This window comes from Maylandia zebra, linkage group LG3, assembly GCF_041146795.1.
Source record: "Maylandia zebra isolate NMK-2024a linkage group LG3, Mzebra_GT3a, whole genome shotgun sequence".
NCBI classification, from domain to species: Eukaryota; Metazoa; Chordata; class Actinopteri; order Cichliformes; family Cichlidae; genus Maylandia; species Maylandia zebra.
This window is the reverse complement of record NC_135169.1, coordinates 36,317,681-36,330,553: the sequence shown is the minus strand read 5'-3', so window position 1 is coordinate 36,330,553 and position 12,873 is coordinate 36,317,681. Positions and strand designations below refer to the sequence as shown.

The window sequence follows — 12,873 nt, the reverse complement described above, 5'->3', positions numbered from 1 at the left end:
TGTATTTCCACTTCCCCTGATCAACTCCTATGCGCATTTAGTCTGTGCGTTTTCATTTAGTCCTTGTCAAGTCATTTGTTGAGTTCTTGTCATTTTTCGATGCCTCTATGTTTGCAGGTTTTTCCATGTTCAGATTTTTAATCATGTTCAAGGTTTTGTTCTTTGTCTTTTGTGTTTAGCATTTAGTTTTTCCCAGTTCTAGTTAGTCTCCCGTCAGTGTGCATCTGCATTTTTGTGCCATTTTGTAGTATTTCCAAGCCACAAATAAACGTCTCACGTTTTTTAAAATTATAGTTTAATTCCAAGTGTCTGCATTTGAGTCCTCTTCCTCCGTCCACACATGCGTACATTCTTACCAAATCAGTCCTCCTGGAAGTGACGCTGTATTTCCTCTTTCCCTTCCTCGACCCTCAAAGTTTTGCCACCCACCCCTCCCCTAAAACCAGGGATGTCAAACTGATTTTACATCGTGGGTCACATACACCTCACTTTAATCTTAAATGGGGCCAGTGAAACTCTCCTTTCTGTCAGTGTAAAGAAGTTTAACTACACATTAGTCCCTGACATATTTTAATATGTGAACAAGGACAATTTCAACAGTACTTCACAGTTTTTCCACATGATAAAGAAATGCTGCTGTAATCTGAAAGCTTTCAGTCTTAAATTGTAAGAAGTAAATGTGTAAAATTACAGGACTAAATCCTGGCAGCTCAATGCCCAGATGGTCCTGTTATTATAAAACAGAAAGCTTCTGTTAATTCGTAGAAAATGTCCTTATTTCTGTGGACCCATTGTGAAAAACAAATAAAACCGAAAACAGACATTTTTATAGTCAATAGTGAAAAGACGGGAATGTTTCTGTTATTTAATTGTTTATCTATTACGAGAGGTCTTTGTTAGTATGAAAAGCTGCAACACTTCTAACTAAAAGTAAAAACATTTATGCCTAGCTTTACATTTTCCAAATGCATCCAGTGGGGCCGGATTAGAGTCGTTCCCAGGCCATTTCTGGCCCTCAGGCCTTATGTTTGACATCCATGCCCAAGACCCTCCTGACCCCATCTTATTTTTCACTGTAATGAAATTGATTAAATGTAATTGCGTTTTAACAAATACAAATTATTAAACTCTGTTCCCGCAAGTAGAAAAACATTGCCGCCACTGTTTTATTTTAATGATCCTCTGTTATTGGAATTGATGACACATGCCAGCATTTCTTGTTGGTCAAACAAAGAGGACATTTATTCTATATTTCACATCGCGCGATTATAATTCCTCATAATTTTCCCCGTGTCGGACTGTCGAGTCGAACAAAAAAAAAGTGAGAAATGACCCCAGACAACGATTGTCTGCATTATGAAGTCCTTCAGGGCGAGGAAACCCGGATAAGAGAGCAGGAGTGGGAGACGGAGAGATGAGGGAAAAGAGGGAGAGATGCAGAAAGATGCAGGCTGGTATCATATACTGTTGAGTGGGCTGTGGGAGAAGTCATACAGCGAATAAAGAAATAAAGACAGAGTGCTGAGGAGAATGGAGAGAGTCGTAGTGAGAGGGTTAGGAAGAGGCAGCGCTCCAGTACCTCATTAGGTTGAGGTCTATTTGTGAGCGGCCTACTGCTGGGCTGGATCTGCTGCCCTCACTCACAGGAGTGGTGCTCCAGGCTGCTGGCTCCCTCTTCGCTTTGTTCTTCTCCCTACTTTTCTGCTTCTTTTCAGCTGCTGCTGCAAAGGTTTTTGAGGAAAGCGCATTCTCTAGGAAGGTGGTCTTTTCACCTTATGTTGCCCCCGCGCAGGTTAATTTACACCGAAGCGCACACGTGTCCATGTATCGATAGGCTTTTGAGTGCATGGAAATGGTGGAGTGTGGGAAGAGGGTCGTTCCTTTTAGCTAATACCGCAGCTTGGCGCAATAAACCGTGTTCATGCGATCATCTGTTTTTACCCCCAGCAGATTCGCTCACCGCTCCAGCATGTCAGAAGTTCTGTCTTTTGCAGCCCTCCTAACAAAATATACTTTAAGGCTTATAGGTGAACAGCGTGTGCTCTGTGTATTGTACAGTTTGGCCCAGAGCATATTGATGTCTGCTCATGCATAAACATGTGGGCTGAAACTGCACTAATTAGCTTAATTAATTCCACTGTTTGGCACCCAGTGTTTGCTGGGAACTCTCTTTCCTCTTTGGATGTTCGTGAAAAGGTTTTGACCTTCTACTATCTTTACAGTACTTTCTCAAGTTGTTTAAAGTTGTTTATGTGAAGTGGGATTTTTGAACGTTCACCGTTTCTTTTAGAGAAACTTGTGAACCCTGTTTTTGAATTATACCAGTATGCAGGAAATTGCAAATTTAGATTTGCAGAATCCAAATTTCCAAGTCTGAACTGTCTCTTCCCTCTTTTCACAGCTGGGGCTTCACCATCTGCACTGATAAGCAACAATTGTGAGTAACACATTGACGTTCTATGAGTCGTCGTTGTACGTTTGACCCTTTTCTGCTTTAAACTCTCTCCAAAACAGAAAGAATCTAATAGTTAGAATCACACTTTATTTATTAATTTCATCAGATTTTTTACATTTTTTTAATACCTGTGATGTGATGCCAGCAAAGTCAGGTGACCCTATAAGCTCCTGAAAGATTTAAGCAAGTGTTCTTCATTCCCTTAATGTCAAAGCATGTCAGCGTTTAAAACCTCGGTGAGGAAATGAAGCATAATTATCCTGATCACAAAAAAGAGACATGAAACGAGTAATGTCCTCTAACTGTTAGCAACTACCAGTAACATTAAGTCAACGTGCTAGCTTCTAGTTCATCTTTTCATAGCTGTCTGTCAAACTCATCTCTGTAAGCAGGTATTAACATGTAGAATCAGTAGACATGGGGCTAGGGATGTTTACCGAAAACCTGGTGTTAAACAGGCTTCAGGTCTTAACTGGGGCATCGATACACTCCAGTGTTATTGGTACTGCTTTCAGTAGTGGAAGAACGTAAGAAAATTAATTCGTTATTGCTACAAGAAACATAATTTTTCACATTTTTATTTGACTAACTTTGACTAGCTTACATGCCAGTAGGTCTTTTAGCAAGTAAAGAAGGAAACGAGCGGTTCTTTGAAACATTCGACAAAGGTCCATCACATTTAGACAAAAAAAGTGCACGTTTGATGTCCTAGAATCAAAAATATGAACATGAAGTAATGATTAAAAGTGAGTTGTTAGTAACCTGATATGGGTGTGTGCTTCAGAAATCCCCAGTTTCAGAGTTTTTGTTGGTGCACTTCCATCCACGAGCTATAAGTTAAGGTTTAGGTACGAGTGATTATTACCCAGTGCTGATTATATGTTGAATTTAAAGCCTTCATTATATGGGGAATATGGATTTTCACATAATCGAGTATTCAGCCAAGCTATAGTCAAAATAATTCAAATATTATATTACAGTCCTGCAGAAGATACAAAATTACAGTGATTGCACATTAATTCAGTGAATTTTATTTTATGTTAATTTTATCTGTGGATGTGGTGAAACACACACTTCTGCTTTAACCTTCATGTTAATTAGTCCCTCACAAAACTTTCTGCTGTAGTTTTATCAGCGTGAATGCAGCAGTTGAATGCCAAGAGTAACATCCTATATATGTGTGGCCACATGACTTTGTTACAGTGCTGTGAAAAAGTATTTTCTCCATTCCTGATTGTCTTTGTTTTTTGCATATTTGTCACCCTTATTTGTTTCATATCATTAAACATTCGCAAAAGGTAACCAGAGTAAGTACTAAATTCAGTTTTTAAATAAAGAGTTCAGTTTTTAGGGGCAGGGGGGTAAGGCCCCATAATACCAATGGAGCTTGTTAAATCGTTAATTTATTGGGATTACGACAATTTTTGGAAAGCTGAGGTCAGTTTCAGTAGCCACACCCACGGCTGACTATTGTCAGACCTGCTGAGGTCAGAGTTCATGATTCATCAATAAGAAAAGCGATTGGGCAAAAATGGCATCCATGGGAGAGAACAAGGAGAAAATCATTGGTGATCAAAAAGAACTCAAAGGCTTGTTTCACATTTACCAAAAAACCCTCTTGATGATCTCAGAGACTTTTGGTAAAATATTCTGTGGACTGATGAGACAAAATGTGAACTTTTTGGAGGGGCTAAGTCCTGTTACATGTGGAATAAAACTAACACAGCATTTTAGAAAAAAACTCATCATACAGCAGTCAAACATGGTGGTGGTAGTGTGACACGGTCTGGGGCTGCTTTGGTGCTTCAGGACGACTCTGAATGGGTCAAAGAAACATTGACTAGACCGCTCCAAACCTCAAAGTCTGGACTCAAATCAGATTGAGATGCTTTGGCCTGACCTAAAACAGGCCGTTCATGGTTGAAAATCCACCAATGTGACTCAAAGCAATTCTGTAATGATGAGTGGGCCAGAATTCCTCCACAGTGATGTAAAAGACTCAGTGTCAGTTATCACAAACACTTGATTGCAGTTCTTGCACAACCAGTTATTAGGCTTAGGGGGCAATTATGTTTTCACACAAAGGGCCGGGTAGGGTTGGATAACTTTTAACCTTTTAAACATGTTTGTGTTTACTCTGGTTATGTTTGTCCAATGTTAAGTTTTGATTGATGATCTGAAACATGTAAGTGTGACAAATATGCAAAAACTGAGAAACCAGTTTTTCACAGTACTGTATGTTTTATTTCTCTTTTAATAATAGCAAACCTGGAGTACAGTGCATGCTAGGTATTACTTTAAACCTTCATCCAAGATTATTTCTCACAAAACTAATCGTTGCTGCTTATATAGACTTTATTAATGCAGATTTACATAATCAAAGGTGCAGCTATGGCGCAGTCTTTTATTTATTTTTTTATTCGGTGATCCCCTCAGAAGAAACTGTGTCCACTGCTGTGACTCACCAAGTCCAGCTACCTGATTAAAATGGGTGTGAAAATAATGAGGTGACCAAGCTTTCTCCTCCTCAGGCATTTCTGCTGCGACAAGAGGGAGACGCAGGTCAACTGGGTGACAGACATCATCAGGATGAAGGTAAGATGACGCGCAACTAGAGAGGAAGTTAAAACAGGAGCGAGGAATTCTCTCATGCAGACGCTCGATAAGGCAATTTAATGAGTAGACGCTGAAGTGTGCGGCGTAGCTGCAGGACTGCAGGAGAACTATGTGCATCCCTCTCTAAGCCTTTTATTGCAGTGTCGTGAGCCAAAAATATCAGTGAATGTGACATGCACGCTGTGGACATATCCTCCTCCTTTTCTCTTCCATATTTGGATGAAAAATACCCTCAAATACAGACAGAATAAATCATCTTTTTTTTTACAATCCATATCTCAGAACAAGGAGATATGATAAATCATATGTTTTTCTCCCAATCATCCTTTTCCATTGTACGGTGAGGCAGACAAAAATACATAAACAGGGGAGAGAACTGTAAAGTTTTCGAGGTCACTCAGCAATAACATAAATCACTTTATGTGGAAAAGCTGTGAGAATAAGGTCAAGGCGACTGTAACAATCACATTGTGGTACTTAGCCTGCAGATAGAGCTAAGTGTTGTCGCTGTCAGTCGCTGACACTGCACATATGACATAAATAATGCAGGGCAAAGCAAACCAAGGGGAGAACAGCTACGCACGTGTCATAATCCTGTATTAATTTTCACTCTCGCAGTCATTTCTGCCCCCCTCCAAGAGAAACGGCGTCTTATTTTCTCATTAGACTCAACACTGGTGTCTATTTTTTGCTCATTTTCAAGTAAAAGACCAAAGTTGAACTTCACACTCGTCCTTAACTGAAAGATCGAAGGAAGATTTGCCAGCTCTGTATTGTATGCTCAGCACATTTCATCTGTATTAGCACTCTGGCTGTCTCCCTTTATGGGAACCCGTCTGCAGCAAAGTGTTGTTTATCACAGGTGCTTACTGTAAAAGCCTTTTAGTGCCTTAGTTTGGGTTAGAAAGTAAAAAGGGCAACACTGTCGGGGAGAGATTGATCTAAAGGGGAAGGCAATTTTTGTCTGTTGTTTCTAAGTGTTTCAAGGTGTTTATTTCAGTGGACTTTCCCCCTCCTCCTCGCTCTTTGCAGAAGCTCTTTGCTCTGCAACAACTAAATCTATAGCAGACCGGAGCCGGCTAAAAATATTAGAATTCTCTTCCCAAATCTGCTAAATATCAGGATTGTCAGCTTCCAACGCCGAGGCTTGAGGGAAGGACGCGGGACTTGTGGGAAGGGCAGAGAGAAAGTGCAGATGAGAAAGTCGACGGAAAGCACTTGTTCTTGATTTCCCTTACCTTACCTGTTAGCGAGCATTGTGCTCCAACAGTTTCCATAGCAACTGGCGATGGAGGACCTCATTCTGAAGCAAGGTAGAATGGGTGATGGCGGGTGTTCGAGAGTTGGGGGAGGGTGTAAAGGTCCAAGGACAGGTCCTGGCATTGATGAAATAAGGATTTGTTTAAGAGAGACGGTTTTACACGTTGGGGGAGGGGGGGGGGTCACGGTGATTTAAAAGGGGACATTGTTAAAGAGAAAGTTTAGCTGGAGATCAGAGCGCAGCCAGACAGCTGTACTGGAACAGAGTGTCATCATTCTTTGACTTCCCCTCATTATTAAGGATGCTTGTCTCAATCTGACTGAAAACTGAACCGGCACGTAGATATTTTAGACTAAGGAGCAATATCATGCTTTTTATTAATTATTCATACTTTCAAAAACAAATATTGTTGCTGACAGTTCTGTTTCTCTTTTCTTTCCTTCCTTCATTCTCACACAGTCAAGGGCAGACATCCAGTTTTTAGTGCGTCTTGGAGTCATCATTAGTCTATTCATTCATGTTATTCCTCATCTACTCCATTTTACTGCACAGGTCTCATACATGCAGAGCTGGACCTTACAGAGCATACAAAGACAATAAATGAAAATAATGTTGTTTTAAATGATATATAACCCGTTTCCATGATGTCTGCCTTGTGCCTTCAGTATGGTTCTGACCTTCATGCATCCACCAACTCAAAAGAAATGGCAGATCACAAATCCACCAGAGGTGGAGCTCTAACTGAAGGGAGCAAGGTGCTGCCTCAGAACCTCAACTCTAGCAAACAGGTGAGGAACTCAATGTTTTTTTTACCCCTCAGCCATAAAAGGCTGATGGGGGGTATTGTTGTGGTTGGCAGCGCGGCTTTGTGAACACAAGAATGAGGGAATGTAGGATTTTCAAATTGATACCAAAGGTGCATCTACTAAAAAACTCAGATGACTTCAAATCTCTGTAACATCGACCTCAAGGTCCTCTGACCCTGATCCCAAGGTCAGAGGTCATGTTTTCTGAAAATCTTGTGAATGTAATAACTCACAAAAGAAGTTACGTTGGATTTTCACATTTATACCATAGGTGTATCTACTAGGAGGCTGAGAACTGATGGTTTTTTCTTTATAGCTCTTATTTGCTGCCATGGTTAGGTTGGAAAGTAATCGATCAATATTAATATTAGTATTATTATTAGTTTTTCAAGAGTTTCAAAATATGGCTATGTTTGCCATCAGACCATGCTTCCATTTTTCTTTTACTGCTTAGTTCATGGTCACAGGTAGTCTGGAGCTCACACCACCTGCCACAGAGCAGAAAACACACAATCTCATATCCTTGTGTTGGTGTTGCTCCTACATCAGAGAAAAAATATTAGTCCAGGATCAGTATTCCTGCAGACCAGTCACCATACACCTAATAACACCACATCCCTAAGATATCAGATGATTGGTCAGTTGTCATGTTCATCCTGGACCAACATTATTATGATGATACAGAAACAACACCAACACGGGCCTATCTGATAGACTGTGAAAAACTTTAGTTTTATTTAGCTTTAGCTTTTTATTTAGCTTTAGTTTTATTCTTGTCATCATGCATCATGCTATGAGTGATTATAAGATTGAAGAGTCTGTGATTTCACTACATCTATATCTGCCATGTTTACCTATAGACAACCGAAAGGAGGGTTTCTCTTGGAGATGGAGAATGGAGGCCCGCCAAGGATCCTAGTCCCCACTTCAAGTCCAACACCATAGGTGCTCCAAAGTCCAGTACCATGGGTGCTCCAAAATCCAACCCCATAGCTGTTCCAAAGTCCAACACCGTAGGTGCTCCAAAGTCCAGTACCATGGGTGCTCCAAAATCCAACCCCATAGCTGTTCCAAAGTCCAACACCATAGGTGCTCCAAAGTCCAATGAACCATTCAAACCCCCAGCAATCCCAAGCAGAAGAACTTCAGTGGATGTTTGCCTGCCTCTACGGCTCCCGTCACCATCTTCTTCCAGACACATGCAACCCATGCCTTTGCCTGTTCTCCCTCAAAGCGGCTGTAAGACGGTCAATAAAAGACCTGCTCTGGGTGGGGAAGCTATACTCCCTCCAAATCTGCTGAATGAACTCAACTCTGTCCTGAACAAGACTGGTCGCACTAACAAGAACAATGACTGACAGGAGGAGACATGAGGGGGAAATTACATAAAGTATCATGATCATTTCTGAAAGACTACACAGTATTAATGAAAAGAGAACAAGTTGCTTTCATGAGCGATGATCACAGTTTGACCTGAGCTTTTGAACTTGTATATATATGGAGATGGTGATGCACATGGGTATGTGCAAAACAGGTGCAGGAGACTGCAAAGGTCACGCAAACCTCAGCTGGCCATGGCGCTGACCCAAGCACTACAAATTAAGATTTATATACCACTGTTTGAAAGCTAGAGAAAGTTACGTAAATATGTTCCGCTATCAAACTCAGAAGTTTCTGGAAACATTTCCAAATGCTTATGCAATGTCTTTTTTTCCAGCTAAAGCCTTGCCAAAGAATTTGCAACTATACTTTTACTTTTACAGGCAGGAGCCTGCTGCTACCTTACAGCGGCCATTCCCAAAGTCAATAGTGCTGCGGGCCACTTAAAAAATAGAAAATCCCATGGGGCCAACCAATAATAAATCTTTCTCTAATCAAAATACAAGTGAAAGTAATATATTTTTTGGATAAATTTATTTTAAAAAAACCCAAAACAAAACAGCAAAGGCTGCTAATTCTACGCAGTCATATGCAAAGTTTTTTGGACAATGTGTGTAATGAGTAATATCACAAATTAGCCACCTCCTCTTACCAGTTGTAATTCACTTTTATAGAAATAAATACTACAGTTACATATTTATATAAATGTAATGTCAAAGCTAAATGTTCGTTATTATTGCTCCCCACCTGCAGCACCATGGCAGTCCACCAGGGGGCTCCAGGGAATCGTGGCCTTACAGGACAACATTACTCCTGGATATGTACAGCACTGCCAATACAATCATACATGTTGGTGCACAAAAAGCTGATTTGGTGTGCACAAGTTGGTAATGGTTTTAAATAGAAGTACGATACAATATTAGCTGGCTGTGGCACACAGGCCAAAGTGTTAGGTACCTTTATTTATTTGTAGTTGCTTTTATGGTTCTAGCAGTTTTTGTACCACTGTAACTGTTACAACTGTAACCGAACTGTAGCCCCACTGGCAGTGTTTTTGAAGCCTAAGATTATGTGCCATGCCATTTTTAAACTTTGCAGGGGGCCGCCACCAAATGTCAAATTAATGTACAGCATAAAAATATAAATAAATGTGCTAAAACATTTAGTGAAGTTGCACATTCATGTTTAGCGTTTTCATAGACATTAAGTGGTTAATTTGTTCTTGGACTGATCCTGGACTAACATTTTGCTAGCTTGTTTCTATGGGTTATCTTTTTTTCTGATATTTTAAGAAGAAAAAAGGCCTGAAAACAGAAAATATCAGCATGATGATGCAAGAGATCATAATCTCATGACCACATTCAAAACAGAATCAATTTTTAGCAATAACATATAGGTGATTCAAATAGAATACAATAAATATAAATGAGAAGTGATTCAAATGCTAACCAAAATAAATAAAAGCGCACTAATGGAACTGAACATGCAGATAATAGAACTGAAGTTGGTTTGTATTAATCACTGATTATCAGAAAGATGGATCCATCTGTGGAGGAAGTGGTTGAAAGCATCTTTAGTGTGTTCTGATGTGTCTTTAGGTTATACCAGCTGACTGCTTCTTAAAGATCTGTGTGTCCTCCTGGGTATAAATTCGTCTAGGGATTGTCTGAATTGTATGTATGCCTGAGATTATTGAGTGACCTATAAACAAGTAGCAGCTCTCTCAATGTCTTCACTGGGAGTCAGTGTAAACATCAGTATTGTGCTCAGTTCTCTTGGTTCTTGTTACAGCTCTTGCAGCAGCTTTCTGACAGAGCTGTAGATATCTAAAGATATTTTAGGGAGACTGGAGAAAATCCCTCTAAAGCATATTGATTTGGTTATCAATATGATGTTGCTTGGCCCTAAATCGCCAAAATATGTAACTTGGACTTTTGTCTTTGCAGTCAAAGTGAGAAAAATACAGTAATTTATGTCATTAACTAACTCTGACTCTCATTTAAGTTTATGGGTCTATAGTGCTTATGGGTGCTGAAAGACCCGAGTATTTTTAGTGCACCTTAAATAGCTTAAAAAAACAACAACAACTACAAAAACTATGTGACATCGTGTGTTATCCAGCTGGAAGCATCCACCAAATGATGGGTACACTGTGGTCATAAACAGGTGGACAAGGTCAGCAACAATGCTCAGGTAGGCTGTGGTGTTTAAATGATGCTAAGTTGGTGCTAAGGGTCCCAAAATACCCCTCACACCACTACATTACCTGAACATGGCCTGAACTGTTGATACAAGGCAGAATGGATACATGCTTTCATGTTGTTTACACCACCCTCTGTCCCAACCACCTGAATGTCGCAGCAGAAGTCGAGACTCATCAGATCAGGCAAGGTTTTTTCAGTTTTCTCTTGTCCAATTTTGGTGAAGTTGTGTGAATTGTAGCCTCAGTTTCCTTCTACTCTAGCCCATCTACCTTAAGGTTTGATATATTGTATGTTCAGAGGTACTGTTCTGAGCAAGAACATGTCAGTAGATCAGCAGTTTCTGAAATATTCAAACTAGCATCGTTGGCACCAACACTAGTGCTACATTCAAAGTTACTTACCGTAAGTCACCTTTCTTCCCCATTTTGACACTCAGTTCGAACTTCAGCAGGCTGTCTTGAATATGCCTACATGCACTGAGTTCCTGCCATGTGATTGGCTGATTATAAGTTTGTGTTACACAGGAGTTGTGCAGGTGATAAGTAAGTAAATAATTAGGTTGCCGGAGAGTGTCGAATAAAAAGTAGTGGCCCGAGAATCGAACCCTGTGGGACTCCACATGTCCCGGTCACATTCTGATATGTGATGTGATGCTTGCTCATAGACAGTCATCTGATTGCTGGGATTTTTCTATATTATTGCAGGCTCTTGACCTTAGAACATAAAGCACATTATGGCAACTGTTGCTGTCATTTGGTTCTATAGCAATAAAACTGAGTTGAATTGAAATTGATATAAATCAGATTTTTTTTAAATATAAATGGCTACAACGTATCTCATACCTGAAAGATGTGCTCTGAGGATTAAACCAGAAAACACCTCATTTACAAGTCTGCCAAAAATTATTTTATTATCCATAGTATCAAATGCTGCACTTAGATAAAGCATTACTATAATTTATGTTTTGTCAAAATGAGAATAGGGCAGTAGCTTTTAACACCTTTTAATATGGTGACCTCCGTGATTACGACTGAAGCCAGAGCAAAAGATTTGTCCAAAAAAGACCCACTGTTTATTCAAAACGTTCAAGTTCAGTCAAGAAAGCTCTCTTTGTATTGCTGCTATGGAACAATGAGCTACCTAGATGATGACTGGATATACATACACATTTATGGACACCTTTTATGAAGCTCAAGACCAAATAAATGTTGCACGTAACACTTGCTACTAACCAGCAGAAAACATTCATAAATTGAGAAGCGGTGCAGTCTCTCTCTCGTGTCACGGCTGCATCTGTTGTGCGCCGCTAATTAAACATTTCTATCTTTGCCAAAAGTTCTGGCTAAAAATTACCTTTCCTGTGTTTCCACAGAAATACAGATGGTGGGAACAGTGGAGATGGCAGAAGTGTCAGTGTGAGACTGTAACAGAATTGGAGATTCTCTCTTTTCTTTCACATAAATTGTCATCTCTCTACTTTTTGCAGCGAGAAAACTATAACTACAGGCAGATCCATTGGATAATTAAAGTTATTTAATATGAGTGAATTTGCTGGTAGAGATGTGGCATTAAAAAAATTATGAACATCAATGTTTAATGATAATTACCATCATTCCTTTCAGGTTTATTATGCATTTTTTTAAGCGTTTTCTTTTTTTCATGTTCAGTTGCTGAAAGCTCACATCTGCTCTCTTCTGGTTTACAAAACAGAATAATTTAAGCTTTTCTCGCATGGTAAATCTTCTCCAAATATCTAAAGATTTAAGATCCATTAATCCATTGAGCAGATATCCCCTGTATACTCAGCTGTAATCTATGTTCATCTCTGTGAGCTTTAAGAGACGCTAACCAAGAGCCACAAAGAGCATCTCAACTCATGTTTTGAATTCCTGTGACCAAAAAAAAAAAGACTTTTTAAAAAAATCTTTGACTTATTCATATGTAATTATATCATTATTTTATTCACAAATTATACTGGATTCTACTTTTTCTGGAGTGAAACTCAAAAATAAACTCTCTTTGAATAATGTATAGGAGTCGGAAAGTGCACACGTAGGCAATTGTCACAGGTCCCTCCATGAAAAATTCATATCAACATTTTATTTTCATTATGCCTCACACGCAAGATGCTTGTCCTTTGTGTCATGTCCT

General features: G+C 39.6%; 1 protein-coding gene across 2 annotated transcripts in view; it reads left to right on the top strand.

Annotated features, from left to right (window-relative positions):
* Positions 1-10,000, top strand: part of arap2 (ArfGAP with RhoGAP domain, ankyrin repeat and PH domain 2) — a 175,820-nt gene extending 165,820 nt beyond the window's left edge. For both annotated transcript variants that reach the window (XM_024806350.2, XM_076881779.1), the window contains exons 29-32: positions 2,402-2,437; positions 4,987-5,050; positions 6,998-7,120; positions 7,999-10,000. In XM_024806350.2, the coding sequence (XP_024662118.2) occupies positions 2,402-2,437; positions 4,987-5,050; positions 6,998-7,120; positions 7,999-8,496 (721 nt within the window). In that variant the 3' untranslated portion in view covers positions 8,497-10,000. The remainder of the gene's footprint in view (positions 1-2,401; positions 2,438-4,986; positions 5,051-6,997; positions 7,121-7,998) is intronic.
* The last annotated feature ends 2,873 nt before the right edge of the window (positions 10,001-12,873 follow it).